The sequence below is a fragment of the Balaenoptera borealis genome (assembly GCF_965194805.1).
Source record: "Balaenoptera borealis genome assembly, chromosome: 6".
NCBI classification, from domain to species: Eukaryota; Metazoa; Chordata; class Mammalia; order Artiodactyla; family Balaenopteridae; genus Balaenoptera; species Balaenoptera borealis.
This window is the reverse complement of record NC_138863.1, coordinates 69,651,753-69,673,396: the sequence shown is the minus strand read 5'-3', so window position 1 is coordinate 69,673,396 and position 21,644 is coordinate 69,651,753. Positions and strand designations below refer to the sequence as shown.

General features: G+C 36.0%; 1 protein-coding gene across 1 annotated transcript in view; it reads right to left on the bottom strand.

Annotated features, from left to right (window-relative positions):
* Positions 1–21,644, bottom strand: part of KCNH7 (potassium voltage-gated channel subfamily H member 7) — a 457,888-nt gene that overhangs the window by 120,428 nt on the left and 315,816 nt on the right. Inside the window, exons 4-5 of the mRNA XM_082395382.1 lie at positions 18,995–19,423; positions 5,151–5,365 (exon numbers count right to left, since the gene is read on the bottom strand). Coding sequence (XP_082251508.1) covers positions 5,151–5,365; positions 18,995–19,423 — 644 coding nt within the window. The remainder of the gene's footprint in view (positions 1–5,150; positions 5,366–18,994; positions 19,424–21,644) is intronic.

Sequence of the window (21,644 nt, the reverse complement as noted above, 5' to 3'; positions counted from 1 at the left end):
TTTTCTCTCCATCACTCCACTGGAATTTGGTAGTAATTATCCAACCAAGGCCCCACTTCCCCAAAGTGGACCCTACTACACATTTGCCTGTACCAGCTGGATTGTAGTTAAGGAAAAAAAAACCCACATCCTCTGAGAGTTATTTTCTACTTCCTTCAATGAATAGAGAAGGTCAGATGGAATATGACATAAAGAGCTGTTGCATGCAGATGTTTGGCCTCTCAGACCAGCCACTAAAAGGAATCTTTGGACCTAAAACAACAGGAAGAATGAGAATCTTGCTTGAGGGAAGAGTTTGGAAGGCAAGCATTTGCCTTGGAAATTTTTTACCCACAGATTTACTCTTGCTTAATTCTCTCCAACACCTTTGGTGGTCCATTTCTGAATCTTTTAAGATTCTTAGGTGCTGTGTCTTACGTTAGGCTCTAGTAATACAAACACCTCATGCTTCATTCATCCATTGGTACTTACAGTTTCCCAAGTGTGCCCCACTCCAGATTCTAACTCACAATCTCAGAAAATTCTCAAGTTTCAAAACTCATCTAAGAGTTTATATTTCCCAATCACCACCCCAACCTCCCAATATAGGCAATGTTTCCTCTCCCAGCACTCTCTGCTCTCTGAGTTTACCTATAGTGTAATACTTCACACTGCATTACAATGCCCATGTACTGAACTTGTCTATCTCCCTCACTTCTTGAAGGCAGAGAATTTGCCTTTTAATATGAATTCCCGGAACCTAACACTGTACATACTAGCTCTCAATAAATGCTTGCTGAGTGAATAAAAAAATACACAGACGCATGAATGAATGAATAGATGAATGGATAGCAACATGGTCCCTGCTCAATAAGCTCAATCTAGCTGGGGAGGCAAACAACGAACCGGCTAATTAATAATTAGCCAAAGTACAATAGAGATAAGATCCAAATGGTGAGACAGCGTAACATGAGCAGAGATGAATTGTTTCTTTCATTTATGCCTTTTTTTTTACTTGATGTCTGCTCTATTGTTTGTGCTCAGAGGAGTGTTTAAAAATCATTATTGAATGATTGATGAACAAAACCCTGATGTCTTTTGAAAAAAAGGACTACTATACAAGTCCATCAAGGGAATAAAACATATTAGAACATTAGATAAAGAAAATACTGCTGGCTGCCTACAGCAAATATGTTGAGAATATCTTGACAAGGAGGATTTCCACGTAGTCCTAACAAAGGGAATAGTAAAGTTTCTGAGTCACTACAAAATTATTTCTAGAGACTAGGGGGCAAGTGATACTATATGTTGTGAATATGGGGATTCCAGAGATAGCTACAATCAGGAAACTTCACAAACACTAAATGAGAAAATAGTTATAGGCTCGCTCTGCTTTCAAGTGCTTAAAAAAATTTCCAGGGGCTTCCCTGGTGGTGCAGTGGTTGAGAATCTGCCTGCCAATGCAGGGGACACGGGTTCGAGCCCTGCTCTGGGAAGATCGCACATGCCGCAGAGCAACTAGGCCCGTGAGCCACAACTACTGAGCCTGTGCGTCTGGAGCCTGTGCTCCGCAACAAGAGAGGCCACAACAGTGAGAGGCCCGCGCACCGCGATGAAGAGTGGCCCCCACTTGCCACAACTAGAGGAAGCCCTCGCACAGAAACGAAGACACAACACAGCCATTAATTAATTAATTAATTAATTAATTAATTAATTTAAAAAAACAAAAAAACTCCCATGTTCCTCCCCTGGATATTGTTATAAAAAAATTAAAAAAAAAAAAAATTTCCAGAGGCTACGTTTGCAGGAGGAATGTCTCAGTATTTGATCTCCACCTTGTTTGGTTTGACATGTTGACAACTGGAAGGTTTGCTGCTAAGAGCTAAAGGGGGCCTAAAAAGAAGATAGAGCGAGCCTACAGATCCCCTTCTTTCTAGTTTCCGGTCTCAATCTTTTTCCAGTCCCTCATCATTTCTGGCCAGAACCATAGCTACTTAAGTGTTCTGTCTCCAGAGTCTCCTTCCTCTCACTGTATCTTTTACATTGTTAAAAAAAGTGATCCTTTATAAAACAAGATTCAGTTCTAATCTTCCAGCACCTTCAAAAGGCCTTTTGCCTGCTCCCCCAAGTGGGGTAGTTCAGAGACTGTGGGGAGGGGCACTCCATGATGATTTGGGTGAAGTATAAGAAACCGTAGGAAAACTATGGGGCTTTGTTGTGGGCCTCAGTGGTAAGTAATAGTTTTAAACATTTTTTAAAATGTTAAAGCAGGGCTTCCCTGGTGGTGCAGTTGTCGAGAATCTGCCTGCCAATGCAGGGGACATGGGTTCGAGCCCTGGTCTGGGAAGATCCCACATGCCGCGGAGCAGCTGGGCCCGTGAGCCACAATTGCTGAGCCTGCGCGTCTGGAGCCTGTGCTCCCAACAAGAGAGGCCGCGATAGTGAGAGGCCCGCGCACCGTGATGAAGAGTGGCCCCTGCTCGCCGCAACTAGAGAAAGCCCTTGCACAGAAACGAAGACCCAACACAGCCAAAAATAAAAAAAATTAAAAAAAAAAAAATTAAAAAAAAAAAATTAAAAAAAAAAAATTAAAAAAAAAATGTTAAAACAAGTATTGTAATGTTATGGAGTTAAATATGAAAGTCAGAGGGATTTTAAAGAGAAAGCATGAGACCTTAAAAGAATGCTCACCTTTTGATGGCAGCTGTTGCATTTTACTCAAACCCCCAAGGCACTTGAGGAGAAAGGTATTGAAGAACCATCTAGAGGGGAAAGTTCCAGCAGCTCCCCAATCTGTAACAAGCCCCTGCCCAGCCTAGCAACTCCCTGGCTCAAGAACCTACTTGTTGTGAGAAGGCACTTGGACTTTTGTGCCTCTACAACTTTGTTCTTGCTGTTTTCTCTGCCTGGGATTCTCACCCCTTCCCTTGTCTGCTTGGTCAACTTCTCTTGCCTTCCTTCCTTCAGTAAACGTTTCATGAACTCTGCTTTGCCAGGTGTTTTACTAGGTCTTGGCAGGGTGTGGATAAAAGGATCCTGCAGCGATGGTGAGGAGGGCCAGGGGAAGTCATACAAGAACATTAATAAACAGAATAATGGTTGATGTTGCTTGCCATGTACATAGCACCTTGATGAACACTTCCCACACATCATTCTATTTAATTCTTATATCAACACTGAGAAATAAGTCTTGTCATCACTAAAACTTGCCTCATTGTCACAATAAATGACTTAGCCAGAATTAAAGCACAAGTGCATGCGACTCTGAGTTATGCTTTTAATCATCACTCACTACCCAGTTTGATAAATAACCTTCTGGATCCGTCTTAAATGTCCCATCTCATCTGTTTTTCTTCTCTGAAAATTCCTCCCTTAAAGTATAATTACTTTCCCTCGACCTGTGTTCCTGTATTCTTTAACACCATGATTTCCTTAGGGCTATTTGTATAAATGTTTCCTCTCACCAGGCTCAGAAAGTCCCAGTACAGGTGCCACCTCTAATCCATGTGTACATTCATCTCCTCCTGGCACAGTGGACCTGCTGAATGTGGCAGGATAAGGTAGGCCCTGTAGTGAACCAAGCTCATGAAAACTCTGCAAAGATCAAACTTGGCTGCCCACAGGCCTTAGGTATGTTTGGTTTGGCCTATAAAAGCATTTTGAATTAGTTTGCCAACTTTTAGAAATAAAGAGTTTATCTTAAATTCTAGATTCTTTTTAAAATTGGAAGACTTGAAAACGTTGGTCAAGCATTCTTGCATGACCACAGTTAGCTGGAGCTGAGGGGCAGCTAGCTGCTCAGGAGGGACTCTGGGCTCTGTAAGTCCCTGTAGCCCCTACCACGCCTGCTGTGCTACCATGACTACTTTACTCACTTACGCTACTGGCAGGACCCTGACCCTAATATCTGCAACCAGTCTACTGTGCAATTTCTAAAATCTCTTACTTTCTATATATCCATATGATGATTATGGTCTACAAATAATATAATTTTTGAGTTAATTGCAAGTAAAATTCAAAGCTATCAAAACGGTGTCAGTACAACACAAATAACAGTAGACTATTCATTTACCACTGTTAGGCCCCGTTTACTAAGTATAAGTTAAGAAAAACAAAATGCGAAGGGTAGAAAGCCTCATTACTACATAAATATCAAAATATATATTTGAGTATGGCAGGTATAATCTCTCATCTCAAATAAATAGAGACTACTCAGGTCTATTTACAACTGACTCATGGTCTTTACATAGCTATTTTAGCTCCCATTTAAGACATTATTTACAAACTGCTATAGTGTTGTTTGTAGTGTTTACAATTACAAAAAACTTTATTAATGTAAAATCTTAAATGCTTGGGATAGAGATTGGGGTCAAGTTTATCTTTATGTTGTGACTGTTTATAAAAAGATTTGCTAAGCAAATATACTAGGTTAAATTGTTTGTAAAAAACAAAAACTGTTTACTTGGCACAAATTTTAGACTAATGAATTCCCAACGATGTAAGTGCATTGTAAGCAAAAGCTGGGTACTGCTTAGGTTGGTATTTTGATATAATAAATGCAAATCATTTTTCTCTATTCTTTAAAACAGGACTCTTGCTAGACAGTACCTTTTTACCCTAGTTCAACTTGCAATATTTTTTTAAAAAAACAACAAAATATCATTCCTGTGAAATGTATTGTTTCACTCTGACTTTTCATCAACTCAGACAGTTCTTTTCCCCAGTTCCACTGACTTATACTTGACTCTACTTAGTAGTGTAAGTGCAAAAAGAGGGCCACAGTTAAGAGTAAATCCCAATTAGTTGCCTAAACCTTCCATAGACACATCCATTATATTAAAAAAAAAAAACATGCTTTAATAATGCAAGCAGCATTGGCAGCAAAACAATAAATGCCCAAACATGATGAATAGCTGGTTAACCACTTCTGCAACAAAAGGAACAAGAAAACCAAGCCAGCCCATTTTTGCTTAGTCTTGTAATAGATAAAATCATAGTCTGTAGTTTTATTTATCTATTACGTTAGAGGGTCACCCGACATCTGAGATAAATTGGAGTGCAAATAAATGGCTTACCTCTCTTAATAGTCATTCATAGGAAAAGGAATGAGTTTTATGGTGCAGAAAATAACTTTAAAAACAGTTAAAATTGATAGTAAAATCGTGTCCTACCTGGGTAACTTTCTCTGTCACATTGTGTGTTCGATCTTTAACTTTGGGTGCAATAATGGTTTTATCTGAAGAAGGAGGGGATGTATTCTTTTTTTCAGTTTTGACATCTGAAAAATTCAGAGTGAGCTGTGGAATCTTGTTAATGGTGCTGTATTTGTTGAGGTTTGAATCCGACGTGGATCCCAGGAGGCTTGACTTGATATGATTAAAAGGCCCTAAAAAATTGGAAAGTATTTGTAAAAGCAATATCAGGAAAAATTAAGAAAGAGATGGTCTTGAATGACCTGTTAGTAATCCATGACCATTGTGACCCTGATTCAGATGTGACTAAATGCAGCTGGCTGATACCTGTTCACCATCTGCCATATGGACCGACCGGCATGTGAGTATCCAAGGATAAGATGGTGCCCTAGGTGTGCACCCAGAGAGCAGATGACAGCTTTAGCTGTTAACTGGCTTCTTTAATTAAAGGCTGGAATAAAAGAATGAACTCTACTCCCTATTATTGGCTAAATTCTACTTTCAAAGTTTCTCAAGAATTTCTTTTTTTATAATTTAAGAATTATTCAAGGAAGGACTTTTATAATTTAGGAATTATTCAAGGAAGGTTACAATCATGTTGGCCATGAAACTTCTGAATAGCTGTCTAGCCTGCTCCAATTCGTATTACTCCCTTCTCTGTGCCATAACAAGTGACAAGCCAGTTGCATTCTTCATATGCTTCTATTACCTGTATGAGATGCTTCCCAGAGATTCTAAAAGAGTTAAGTCCAGACAGGAATTTCAGGTAACATTGAGAAGGACAAATGTCATTTGTGTGTATGGGGGTGTGTGTGTGTGTGTGTGTGTGTGTGTGTGTTGTGTGGACTGTATTGAAAAATTTGGCTCCTATGTGGGATTTTTAAATCTTTCTTTTATTTTTTTCCCTTTTATTTAGATGTAAGGCTGACCACTTTTTGAGGGAAAAAAAAACATAGCAGAAGAATGCTTTGGCAAACATAACTTAAAATTGAAGTGACCGTAGTTGGGTAAATAAGACTTGTCTGGGGTTGGTAGCACCTGGTTACATCTTTTTTTTTTTTTTTTTAACCATGCCATACATTAGATACCCAGATCTTATTCCTGGAACTTTGGACTCTTTGACCAACGCTAGTCACTTCTCACATTATTTTCTTACGAAGACAATCTGGCACTGTGCCAAGACCCTGGGCCCCTTAGTTGCGGTTAAGTACACTGACCAGCTACATCTTCTTTTGAGATGAACCTATTGTCTGTTGCTTATAGAGAGTCAAGAAATGCTCCAAAGGGTTTCTTATACAATTGGTAATATTACTTATACCATTATGTAGCTCTTAAAAATTAGCATGAGGAAGACTTTTATACAAATCCTGAGCCCACGAGTGCTATACAGCCATTAACTTTCTGCCTGGAGAGTGCTTGAAACATGCAAACTGCATGAATGAACTTGCTAGTCAGCACATTTTGCCTTATGCTATTTTTATCCCCTGTTCAGAATGAAACTATCACATTTTGGAGATCAAAATGTGCTTTATGCACCAAGTGAGGTATAAACCCTTGAAAATGAAATTTATAGATTGTGTATTTTGGACCACCGCCGTCAATCAACTCAGATCAAATATAATCCAAGAAAAAAAAAATACCCATCATTTAGTTCATATTCACCCTGGAGGAAAATCACACTATATTCGTTTATAAAAGTTTATACTGATATTTGGTTATTATAAAATATTGAAATGATTTTAAGAGATTTTTTATCTATGTAGGAAACCCTGTGTTCCTTGAGGTGCATTTCTGTTCATTCTCGGAGTTTTATCTATGATGACGGCCAAGTCTATCCATGTAAAAAATGTCACTAAGTTCTCTGAGCATTTATTTCCCAGTATGTTCTCATTTGAATATAGATTCTCACTCTCTTTTCTACTTATATGACAAGAAGAGAAATAAGAGCCCAAAGCTACCAAATTAATCTTTCAGATAGGTCTATGAGAAACCTCATTCTTTGTAAAACTCTCCTATACACATCACTAATTTACTTTTTTTTTTTTTAAATGTTTCTATTATCTAAATCAAGATGAAACAGAAAGATATTTCAAAGTTTCTGATACAATTTTTTTTCTTTTTTAAAGGGGAAGAGGAGGAAATGAGGAGTCTTTTTTTTTTTTTTAATTGATCTATTGATTGATTGATTGCTATGTTGGGTCTTCGTTTCTGTGCACGGGCTTTCTGTAGTTGCGGCAAGCGGGGGCCACTCTTCATCGCGGTGCGCGGGCCTCTCACTATCGCGGTCTCTCTTGTTGCGGAGCACAGGCTCCAGACGCGCAGGCTCAGTAGTTGTGGCTCACGGGCCCAGCTGCTCCGCGGCATGTGGGATCCTCCCAGACCAGGGCTCGAACCCGTGTCCCCTGCATTAGCAGGCAGACTCTCAACCACTGCGCCACCAGGGAAGCCCTACTTTTGTAACATATCCTAGATAGTGTTTTTTATCTTGTATCATTCTATGGCTACATTCCCAGCCTATATCTTAATATTTAAATTTGTAAAATATTCTAGGACTTCAGATTTCTTAGATATTGTCTTTTTCCCAACTCTAATGTCATATTTTCTCTGCTTAGGTGACTTTACTGCACACAGGGATATTTACATGAGACTATATAACACCGAGCTCAGGTATATAGTTAAATTGTATTTCAAACCCTTAAGCACACTTTTCAATCCTCTTTCTCTATTATCCTTCTATATATTGGACTTTTGTAGCAGATGGCCTACAGAGTTGTTAAAAAATTGGGTAAAAATATGGATTATCTGTGATGTTAACACAGAAAGGCAGTGTTATATGTACTTTGCTTGTCCTTGTGACCACTTCAAATAAACTCCACTGAATTGGCTGCACTGATAAGCAAGTAATCTCAACTGTAACAGTACTTCACCCTAGAGGCATCTGTGGGGGAATTTTTGTTTGTTACAGTGATGGGAGGTGTCTATTCTCTCACCATGAAAAATTGACCCGGATGTCCCAACGGGCATTCATGTAGGTGAAAAGCCTATTTATAATGATCTGAGTCTTGAACTTGTTTCACATATTTTAATATACACTGAAACTTTCAGAGCCACAGGTGCCATATAGAATAAAGATTTTTACTTTTTTTTGTTCATAACTTTACCAAAAGTTGTTCACCATTTTGGAAAACCAAATCACTTGGAGCTACACTACTTGTGTTATTTGAGTTGCCAATACAAAATTTCGGACTTCAGGTTACAGTCTGTGTTTGTAGCTGTCACATGCAAACATGTAAATGAAGATATCTGAGTCTTTTTAAAACAATGTTGGAACCAAATATTATTAAATTTGCAGACAATTATAGGAATCACACCTAAAATCATTAATAAAATTTCTGCTAAAATATTTTATATTATTGATCTCCTATATATGTAAAATGATGTATGATACAACAAAAAAAAGCCTATATTAGTGTTTAGGTAAAAAATAAACACCTGGAATGATTTAAGAACTCCCTATAGATCTGCCACAATGTCTCCATAATGTCTTTTTTATTGAAGTATAGTCAGTTTACAATATTAGATTAGTTTCAAGTATGCAACATAGTGATGCAATATTTTTATAAATTATACTCCACACTACAAAATAATGGCTCTATTTCCCTTTGCTGTACAATATATCCTTGTTGCTTATTTATTTTATAGAGTAGTTTGTATCGCTTAATCCCATACCCCTATCGTGCCCCTTCCCCCTTTCTTTCTGCCCACTGGTAACCACTAGTTTTTTCTTTGTGTCTGTGTTCTCCATAATGTCTTGATTGCCATTTCTTCTTCTAATCCATCTTCTAGTTCCCATTGCTTATGAAGGCATATGGTCTGCAAGCTCTTTTTTAAGTATTGGAGGATAAATATACATCCTGATGTTTAGTGGGATTTCTTTCTCCTGTGCAATGAATTACTATTGCATTGCATGTTATCCCATAGGGAATCATTTTGACATTACACTTAAAACCAAGGGCCAGTTCATTTTTGAGGATATCACACTGTCTCACTTTCTCCCCAGTTGATTTTGGTTTTATTCATAATTTAATTTTGATTATTTACTATTTTAAAAATTTATATATAAATAAGTCCAATCTGTCATTATTTATTCCAATAGTGGTTTTTACTTTGTTATCCCTCAGTACTCCTGCTCTATCATTTTAGCCAGTACTTATATGGACTGTTTTATCATGTCTTTAATGTTCTTAAAACCAAATTTTTTTCTTATTTCTGATTATCACATTATGCCTTGTAGTTATATTTGAACATTAACATATTGAGAGAAATATTTTATTATAAACTGTTTCCTTTTAACTCCTCCTTTAAATTAAAGTTAAGGAATAATGTTGATCTTTTAGAAATAGGTTAAATCATCTCTGAACGTCATTTCAGGATAGTAAAACGAGTATAACAAAAAGTTGAAATGAGGGGACATTAGTCTGATAGGGCTGAGAAACCACTGGCCAATACACACCACACTAAGATTTGGCCTCAGAATATTACTTTATTGCAATCTGTGTTTTAGCTTCTCTTACTTACTAGTGGAAAACCTTTCTATACTGTTACTCTATTCTGGTTTTTTTTTTAATGTTAAATCTAGACATTTAAAGAATTCAGCAGAACTTAAAATACTGCTCAAAATAATTCATGCATGCTTAGATAAGGCATTCAAAATCTATTTCATCTTGTATAATAAAAATCATTATGCAATTTTCCACTGATTTTGAAGCAGAGGTTTACATGCAGGGGTCTGTTAGTGTCTGCAAGATAATCAGTGTCAGCTTAGGTTTCTCTGAAATCTGTCTAAATTCTAATGAAAATAATTTCCTACACTTTAATTAAGAAAGGTATTAGTAATATCCTCATTTTACCAGTTGTAAGCCCAAGGAGACACAATAGGAGGCCAAAATGGAATAAGAATCAAGGACCATAAATTAGAATGCAGGGTTTCCTACCTCCTAGGTCTATATTCAGAAAGGCCTTGGTTGAGGACTTAAAGGTGAAAGGCAGCCTCCCTGAGTGTGATCATAAACAGATGGCATTTAAAATTCTAATGAAAGAAAGGAGGATAACCTGAAAAACAAAGTAAATGAATTTAAAGAAAATAAATGGGCAGAAATAAAGGGAAATAGTAGATTCAACAGAAAGAATGTAAAGCTCAAAAGTATTTAGGAGGACTTGATATTCTTCAGAGAAACATTTGCAGAATGGATGACCAGATTAAATTTTCTAATATACTAGTAGGAGATGGAAAACAGGTGACCAAGAAGACTAAACCAACAACTGGGTAAAGCTCTAATATATTACAAGTGTCTGAGTAAATATAAAATAAGCCAGGTTCTAGCTACAAAGAAATATACTGCATTTAAAGATCAAGCTAGAGGCTAAAGCAACATCTAGGAAGAATTTTAGATTAAAGGTATTTAAAATTTTTATAAGGTTATTTCAATTTATCATGAGTTACAAGATGCTAAAGGAGAATATATTCTCCTTAAATTTCCAGCTATATGCTGGAAATAGAGCTAAGGACATCTGATAAATTTAAAAAAATAATAATGCCATTAAAAAAAAAAAAAAGATTATTGCTCTTGAGAGCCAAATGGGACAGGAGGGAAAGAAACCAAAAAGATTAAGGTTGTTTTCAAATCATCAGGTCTTTATACAATATTTCTTACAGCATGAGTTTATTTGGCTAAAGTTTAATAAAACCTAAATTGCTGAAGTGGCTTAACATTAAAGAAAATGCAAATGCAGTGTTCATTAATTGGATTTTATAAAAGATCACTGTCAATAAGCATAAGGTAACCAGTTTAACATTAAAAAATATATAAGAATTAGTCACCAAATTATTTGTAATCAATATCCATATTGTTTGTTTCCGTGCATAACATATACTTTATAGAAGAAAACTGTCACGATTGAAAATCAATTTGCAAATTCTTATAAGATCACAAATACTTGATATGGCCAATGCAGCATATGAGATACAAGTTGTATCAGATCTGTTGATTTCCTTTGTGTGTCTGATAGGTTTTGTGGCTAGAGAGGAGGTGAAAGCTATAACAAATCTTGAGGGTAGTTTTGTTTCTGACTCATATGCCAGATTCATAGACAAGTTGGAAACTGAACATATCATTGTCAGTGGGATACAGAGTTACTTGGGATAATGAAGAGGTGGATGCAATAGAAGGGTGAACTTATTTTAACGACTTACTTACTAAAAAGGGTAAGTGGGGTTAATTTTTATGGTGACTTGGAAGGCAGAATAAACAGAAAAATCACTAGGATTAAGTTTGCCTCCCACATGTTAGAGAAATTGTTTAAAAAACGATGCACACACTCACACACACATATAAATAGCATATGCAATTTATTTGAATTAACTTTTTCACTCTTTGATAATGGGTTACAATTTTGGATCTCTGAAGTCTTATTTTAAAGAGTCAGAGTGCTAAGGGAACTATTAAAGGAAAACAAAATTGATCTTAAGAAAGGAGGTAAAATGGAAATTATTCCATTTTAGCAGAAGAGCTTGAGTACCAATTTGCTGTTTTTATACTGTGATGTTACATCAAGAATAGAAGTAACCGGCTAGTATCTGTCCACTCAGGATAGATGAAGGGGAAAAAAATTACATTTCAGCAAGAAGGATTTGAGTTAGCTCTTTGTATAATAGGCAGTAAAATAGATTTTCCAAGAAAGTTAAAGAATGGGATCCTCTAGAGATAAAGATGCTTCTACCACCTGTGCAGCCAATACTCTTGCCTGAGGGGAATAAACTACAGTAGATGATCTTGAAGACCTTCCAAGCGCATTTCTAAATCATTTATTTTATTTTGTTAAAGAAATTATTTTTGGTTGAGTTAGATATTGAAAAAACTGTAATTATGCATTTGCATACAAAGAGGTGTAGAAATTTGTTTTTTATTTTTAAAAATTTTTATTTAAATGTGGTTTAGTAACAAGGTCACAAAAATTTAAAAAGCACACTAATGCATTGTTCTATATCTAATTAGCATATTAATTGCTCTGTGAGAATCTCAAAGAGCCAGACACTTAAATATTTTTTAAATAGTTTTCAAAATCAGAGCGTGAACACATAATAAGGACATTGGAGGGCGCATTTACATTAAATTTTTATTAAATTGCACATGTTTTATCTAATTTAGGAGTTTAACTTTATAAATATTAATATGTGAAAACTTTCTACAATGGGTTAGAATTTCCTAATCCCAAATTCTGACTTCTATGATTCATTTTTATTCAAGGACTATTGCTATTAAAAAATGGAGGATTATGCCCATCGACAGACGAATGGATAGAGAAGATGTAGTATATATGTACAATGGAATATATTACTCAGCCATAAAAAGGAACAAAATTGGGTCATTTGTAGAGACGTGGATGGACCCAGAGACTGTCAAGCAGAGTGAAGTAAGTCAGAAAGAGAAAAAACAAATATCGTATATTAACGCATATATGTGGAATCTAGAAAAATGGTACAGATGAATTGGTTTGCAAGGCAGAAATAGAGACACAGATGTAGAGAACAAACGTATGGACACCAAGGGGGAAAATGGCGGGGGGCAGGTGGTGGTGGTGGGATGAGTTGGGAGACTGGGATTGACATATATACACTAATATGTATAAAACAGATAACTAATAAGAACCTGCTGTATAAAAATAAATAAATAAAATTCAAAAATGAAAAAGAAAAAAATGGAGAATTGAGGAAAAAAGGGTTGGAGATTAAATGGATTAGTTTATAAGAAAAAAATAAAATTAATGTAGTTTGAATGACAACTATGTGAACTATTAGTTTGGAAGATTAGCAAGCTCAATTTTCTATTTATTGAGAAAAATTAGATTTATTTCTCACTGCATTTAAAGATCACTGGAAAATTAATGTCTAATAATTTATTGCTAATTGTTAAATGCTAAATCCAGTCATATTTCACACAGACCAGTTGTCAAGAGCTGTCTGTATTCTGTTTCTTGAGGTTATGTTCTGAATTATATCAATTCAAATCACTACCCACAGCTGACACTAATTTGTTCCCTTTTAGAAATCTAAGTGGACAGGCCAAGGATAGAATAATCATGTATATGAAATTCCATGCTGCAATTGGAGGTCCCCTGCATAGACCCTTTTTGAAGTGCTTACAAAATAAAGTTAGGATGGGGAGAAGCTGCCACAATTTCTCTTATTTTCAAATTACCCTGCGCTGCTGACCAGAAAAGATCTTTAGCTTCTAGTTCTCTTAATTCATAATCATCACCAGCTCTGAATTAGTTAGGGAAGCACTTGAGAAATCAATATACAAAACTTCACAGTGATCGGAGTAGCAGTGACAATGGAAGAGGCCAAAACAGTGAATTCTAAGTAATGATGGTTACTGGTGGAGACGTGTCCATGCAACACACATGCACAAATGAGTCATTGTCGTTGTATGCACACCGACAGCAGCATGCATAGCCTATGTTAAAGGACTAAGCTCCAAAAGTTTTCAACTGGATGAGAATAATATGATTGTTATATTTTGTGATTATTTGCATCTACCATAATAGAGTAGAAAAACTGAAGTGAATTTCCAATTTTTAGTCAAATCCAGATTTATCCAGAGGTATTGCCCAGTTAAACATTACCCTACAGTAGCTGTAGGTCATGCTAGTGATTTCAGACTTATATAGGACACAATTAAAATGATTGAAATGTAATATAGAAAAATAGAAAATGACTCTCATGCATATACAGTTTACTACTACAGTAAGCTTAAAACCATACCCCCTGCCATCCAGGAACGTGAAACTAGTTTTAAGGAAACAAAAGAGGAACAAGTGAAGTGATGCTGTCATGTAGCACTTTGCTTATTTTTTATTTATTCTTGTACTCAAAAAGGCTTTTTTCTTTTTGGCTGAAATAGGCTTATGTGCCTCTTTTATACCGGAATATATTTAGCTTAATATTTGCTTCTTTCCAAATTATTCAAATATTTAGGAAGTCTTCATTGTCAACCTAGGCTTATACGTCTTGCAGGAAAAAGGAGTTCATAGTCATTTTGGTGGTACAGCTGAGAAAGTAACAATGTCTCCAGCAAAATCAAGCCATGATGTCTCCACCAGGCACCTGGGCTCACTAAGGGCAGCATGATGTTGCATTGAACAGGGCATACAGCAGGCAAGTTAACATGCCGAGTAAAGGGGCAATCTAAGCATCAGATGATGAAGTTTGAGTTCATACATTACCTTTAACATTGCGACCATTGTCTGTTTTGAGCACATAAGGAAAAAAAGAGAGAAATACAAAAAGAAGACTAAAATTATGTTATATGCACTGAATAACCTCCGTAACAACAATCAGAGAAAACAGGATGTAATGATTGAAAATTTATCTTTGAAATTAACATTTTGTACTATTCAACCAAGTAAGATGCATATGCTAAAAATATCTGCCATCATAAGCATCTGTGTTCAAATATGTAAAACGTTTATCTCACTTAATTTAAATGGATTCCAAGATCCAGATTTTATAATTATGACTGTTTGGAGAAAGCCATACCCACATGCCTGCAATTGTGACAAAAACTTTCAAACTTGTCAGAAGTCAATTTTAGTGTTACTTCAACCATCACTTACAAAGAAAAACTACACAGCATTTTGCATGTTAAGTAACGTTTTTCATATTTAACCTAGTATGTTAATAGAAAAATGCTTCTAAGACAATGGTTTACTTTAATAAACCAACTTGTATTATTAATCACAATTTTATGAACCATTCTTCCCACAAGTGTTCTTCAATGTACATTTTGAAAATACCAAATAGTACTCAAAGAGCCATTCTTAGGCAAAAATAATTATAAGAAATCAGTGAAAGATTTGACTATTTAAAGGTAATGTGAGCTTTAAAAATTTATGTTGTCCACAATGCACTCAGTGTAATACCTAGAAAATTTAGGAAAGTTGTTTATATTATAATCGGTTTGTTGTCAAATCTCAGAATGGAGTGTTTTCAGATTTACTTTGAGATTAGCATTCTGACTCTTTGTTGCATATATGCTACTAACAAAATATTCATTACTAGTTTTGAAACAAACAAGCTTAATGTAAATGAAGTCATGTTAAAATCATTCAAATATATCCAAAATTTGAAAAATCTGTTTCACATTTGTTGACATTTATGCTAATGCTGTTCATATTTAAAATCTTGGGATATATAATAATTGTTTCAAATCTTACAATTGAAGCAATTTCAATAATGCAGTATATTGAATTGCTAGCATAGACACTACCTCACATAGAGATGCACAAATAAAATTGTGACCTTACATGTCAATGCTCTGCTCTTTTTGAGGGACCATAACAAACAAATAGGGCTAATGGAAGAGACCTCGATTACATAGAATTAATTATCTCCATCAGAAGCTAGGCCAACAATCATTAGTAAAGTAATAACCGCTTGCAAGCAAGTAATTAAATATTATAATTCTATTCATCAACCTGGAAATTACATGTAAAGAGTTGCAATTTCCAAAAAACCAACTGCCCCAAAGTTATATTATATAGTTAATGCTGCTTTGACATTCTGAGGCAGAGCATGTGGTCTGCGTGCTGGTGCTAGCTGAGATCTGCTTGTTATTCCTCCATGACACTATTAACTGCAGAAATTAGAGTAAGCACTAAGAGTCTTATAGCAGTTTGACAGAGTAATGTTACGTCTGTTCAATTTAATAATACAACAATTGGGGTTTATATTTTATATGTCTATTTTTTAAAATTTCATTTTCTTGTAGTGCATTTTTACTGTATTTACAAATATATTGGTATGTGATGGATAAGAAAATAAAAATCTGGTCCTTCACCACAAATGATTTGAGAACTATGGTTCTAAGGTATTTGATAATATAGATTAAATGAAAAGATAATGTAAAATATTATGCACTGATATATTTGCAAATTATTTAAAGTTCTATAAAGATAGCCTATGTAGGAGGGAATTTTTCTTCTTGAGTGAAGAGACAACAATCTGAATTCAAAATCTGGTGCATGTGGGATTTAACCTATTAAAGAGCTACATGAATTCATAAAATTAAAATCAGGTTTAAAAGTTTTCCATCTTCCCTTATCAGTGGCTCAGTTTCTAAAGTATATTAATTTATAAAGCTTTAGGAAGGATAGGTTCGCCTATGCTAATTAATGATTTTGTAGCTAAAACTGAAGTACAAAATACCCTCTGAATTTATCTGTTGGTAGTCAGACATTGACATTAGCATCTGCAAGCAAGTGATACAGCTTTTTGAAAATAACATAGCTTGAAAATTGAGGATGATCTCAACACTGTGTCCCTGAATAGAACCTGTACTGAGAAACCCAAAATATTAACACATCCTCTCCCATAATTGTATCAGTAACTGTGTGCTAAATGGAGACCATATAAAATTGAAAACAATAAAGTTAAATCATGAAATCTGATCTAACCCACTCAGCACCACTGTCAAAACACAGGCTAGAAGTCTGTACCATGCACTGAATATGTATCATTTAATATTGTTTCTGAATGTTATTACACTGTAACTCAGGTTCTAGGCAATAAGGCCAATCTCTGAAAAGTCAGTATGCTTCCTAAAGATGACTACACAGATTGGACTAACAAACAAAAATATATGCTGGTCATTTGAATGATCATATTGGATTTACTGTTGTTCAGCCATAGGATCCATTGCTCAAAGATCAAATTTCAGAGATTTCATTTAGTCAGGAGAGAGTGAGCATGCTGTGACTAGATGCTGTAGAGCCTTACACGAGGATCCAGTTTGGAAATTGTCCTTGATTTTATTTTCCTTTTCCCTTTGACTTTCTTTGGACTAGAGATTAAAGTGGATGTGCTAATTGCTCTTGTACCACATCAAATCTATCTCACAGAAAACTGTTCTTTTTGTTTCTTTGACATTGATTTGTCTCTCTTTGAAGTTTTCCCTGCCAACTCATTTTCTTTCACCTCTTCTGCCTTCTCTACTTCACTGCACCCTTTAAATAAAGATCCCCACATGATTCAATCCTAAAACTGGTTTACATTTCAGAGTACTACGGAACAGATAACTCATTATTTCCTGATGGTGTAGTTCTGGAACATAATTCATGAGCACGATCCTCTCAATGTCACACCAATGCTTACTGAGTTCCTTCCATGAAATAGGCAACTGTGCTGGAGACCAAGGCCGTGGAGCCAACTATGCCAGAACTCCTGTGCTAGAGAAGCTCTCAGCGACATCACTATTTGTTTGTATATCTAATAGGAACGCAAGACATATAATGTGGAATAAATGTAGAATGTAAGAAATGCTATAATATATGTAAACAGTGCCTTGCACACTCAGGTGTGAAACCATTTAATTCTTCTGGTCTGGAAAGGAGAAACGGGTCCTTATGGCTATGAGTAGTAGTGTGAGGAGGGACAAAGTGAGCAAGAGTATTCCCAGCAGAACAAAGAAATGAAGCACGAAAATGCATGATATATTTTTGGGAAAGGCAATTATTTTTGTGCAGGTTTAGAATTGAGTATATAGTAGGGGAGGAAATCTTGCAGGGGCTAGAAATGAGGCTTGAAAATTAACTGTGGAGAGCTGGAAAAGTGTCTAGTACCCTACACTAAGGAGCCCCGTGATCAGATATATGTTTTAAAAAGAAAACTAGTGGCAGCATGGATGATGATGGGCTCTCAAAGGAATAAATACCACAGAAAGGACAGTGGGCCTCTCAAGAACCCAAATCTGTAGAAAAGTGAGACTAATGTATCCATGCAATGGGTACCCTGAATCTGGACCTCCCCAGAGAAGATTCAGTGACTCAACAGACCCTTGCAGCAGAGTCTCATGGAGCAGGAGCGAAGGGAGAAAAGCATTGCATGGATGGATTGTGGATTCTGGAGACCAGTCCTGGGTTTGAAGGTCAGCTCTGACATTCTATAACCTTGGGCCAATTGTCTATTTAACATATCTAAGCCTTAGTTTCCTCATCTATAAAATGGGCTTAATAATAGATCCTAACTCATACGGTTGTTGTTATGAGAATTATATGAGAATCAATGTGTGTCAAGCACTTACATTGCCTCACGCATGTAAATATCCAACAAATGTTATCCATCATCATCTTAATGATGGATTGCTTTTAGCATTGCCTTTTAAGCATCCCTACTTTCACTACTGGCTAATACATGAATGTGACCTTGAAGAGGGCAGAGAGAAATAAATGAATTTTGACTTTGCACGTCAAGTTGTTTTTGATTGAGCCCCTTCCCCCTACCTATCCTTTCCCTGCTCCCAATTAGTGTATAGCTTTCTGATCACTCAGTATATCACGTTTCATACACCTCTTCCTTTAGAGAGAGTTGGTCAATAAAATAGTCCTGTGACAGCACACTACTCTTTTTGCCCAGGTCTTGACTATTTACTAAATGCAGCACAATTAATTATGCTTGAGATGATAGTGTCATCACCTAAACAGGTCTTATATTAAGCATTAGTTAAATAACACTCCATAAAGTAAGCAGATAATAGTTATCATTCTATCTCAGAAAAGGATGAAGAAGCCAGAAGAAACCAAATTATTCACTAGGGCTCAAAGAGGAAATCAGTAACAACTCTGAATGTACAACTCATATTTTTAATATACTCTACTCACATTTCTTCTCCAAAGGTATAAGGATTAATGTTAAAATTAAACACAATAAGAAATACCTTTCTTTACCCCGTAACATATGTTTCCATATTTTAAAAATACAAACATACCTTCACTGGCATGTCGGTCTCTAAATATGTTCTTGGGGTGGACACTGAATCCTTCTATATCCTGAACGGAAGAAGCCCTCCGTATACTACAAATGCTTTCCTTTGATCTGGAATGAGTCAGCTGGGAGCTTGACTGCAGCATGTCAGGATAGAGTCGGTCCCATTGCCTTTTGGGAGAGGAATGGTCAAGAGGTCCGGATATATTCACCAAGGGGGAACATTTGCTGGGCTGTATCAAGGCTTTTGTATCATCTGCTTCCGAGGGGCTGCAGCTTTCTTTTGTAGGAGACTTAAAGTGCTTCATGGCTACAGAATCATCGCTGTGCTTAGATGAATCGATCACTACCACATCGGGATCTTCTTGTGGTAAAGACTGCTTTCTGTAAGTGAGAACTCTCAGACCAGGGAACTTGAACCCGAAAAGTTTCCCTACAAATACAGACAGGAAAGAACAAGACAAAGGATATATCGCTTAAAACAAACAAACGAACCTTGTTGACTCATACTTAAATACTGTGTAAAAAGTTATTAATTAATACTTAAGTCATTTTACAGTCGGAATGAGGTATATTGTAGAAAACTTCTCTGGGACCAATATGAATTATCATATAAGTTGTAAGAAAATAGTGAAATAATTTTACCATGTTTCTGATGGTTAGATATACTCCAGCTGAATAAAAGCATTATTAGGATGACGCAAAGTTTTTTTTTAATAAACTGAAAAAAAAAATTCACTATGCATCCATTTTTTTTAAAGGGAAACTGAAGGTTGGAGCACAGTTTAGAAAGGAAAGAAAGGAATGGATACTTTGTATAAAAGGGCTGGATACAGGAAAGATTATATTACATCATATTATATTATATTATGTCGGGGTGGAGGTAGAGGGGGATGTAACTGTATTGAAAGTGGAGGAAAGGGAATGAGGGGGCGTTAGGCGTTGGCCTGACATACCTAGAAGGTTTGTATTGGATAATATTGCTAGTCAAGTGTGGATGGGAAAAGTGGGGTCAATTACATATGTCCTCATTCTGTTTGGGATTCTTGAAAAGCTTTTGGTTTCAGAGAGAGATGTACACATAAGAATTTCTTTTTCCTGATTTCTTTTTTGTTCCAGTGTCTAAGAATATGGCATGGAATGTTAAACATATCTCAGAGAGGTTGATGCTTAAAAGTGCAACTAAATATAAACATTAAAAGGTAGATATTAAAAATGAAAATATTAGCTAATAAACTTACTGGTAGTAAAAAATGCAAATTAAGACAAGATAATATCATTTTCCACTCTTCAGTTTAGCAGTAAATGAAAAAAAGAAACATAACATCTGGTGCTGGCAAAGAAAGCTGACGAGCATTCTGACTGGTAGAATTTTTTGCTGGTAGAATTGCGTTGCGAATCGTTACAAATTCTTTGGAAAGTCATCCTACAATATCTATTAAAGTGAAAAAATACACTTTTCACTTGACTCAGCAATCTCATCTGTAGGATATTACTGTACAAAGGCACAAAAACTAGATATAATCTTAATATCCACTAGAAGGAGAATAGTTGAATAAATGTGGCATTTTTATACTTTGGAATCTTATGATGTTCTTTAAAAAACAGTAATATGTATATGTTTTGATTAGAAAGTTATTCAAATACAGTTTTATGTGAAAAGGCAAGTTTCAGCTTAATGTGCTTATGGTGATATTATTTCATTAAAAATAATAAAACCTTATATTTGCCCATATAAGTTGCATGGCAGTAGAGAAAGATGTGGAAGAACACACTCCACGGTTTTTTTTTTGTTTTAATAAAATTTTATTTATTTATTTTATTTTTGGCTGTGTTGGGTCTTCATTGCTGTGCGCGGGCTTTCTCTAGTTGTGGTGAGTGGGGGCTACTCTTCGTTGTGGTGTGCAGGCTTCTCATTGCGGTGGCTTCCCTTGTTGCGGAGCACGGGCTCTAGGCGCACAGGCTTCAGTAGTTGTGGCTCACGGGCTCAGTAGTTGTGGCACGCGGGCTCTAGAGCGCAGGCTCAGTAGTTGTGGCGCACGGGCTTAGTTGCTCCGCGGCATGTGGGATCTTCCTGGACCAGGGCTCGAACCCGTGCCCCCTGCATTGGCAGGCGGATTCTTAACCACTGCGCCACCAGGGAAGCCCTACTCCACAGTTTTAATGCTGACTAGCTCAGCATAATGTATTGCATTCCTCTTTATATATCTTTATTGTTTGTTTCATCGAGCATGCATTCTTTTATAAATTAAAAAAAAAAAAGGTAAAACTTCTACCCCTAGAAGAAATGAAAAGATAAGAGAAAGCATTCAAAAAATACCGCATAATTCACAGCTATTCTAAGTATTGTCTACAAGAAAATGCCAATTCTAATTTTTGTTTCTGTTCCACAGTAGCCTAGGTCCACATCGCCCCATGGCTTTACAATCACATGTTGCCCTTCAAGTCAGTCAGCTGGTGTATCTGGGCTACAATATTATCTACCTCCTTATATTCTTTAAATGTCATGGGCACCATTATCTTTAATATATTTACTATGAACTTTTTCTCAATGCATTGAGGATTGTTTCAAAACATGGAAGAACACTCTCAAAACTTATGAAATTTTCTGCATTATATTTGAGTATACTCTTCCAGCAGATGGTCTTATCTAC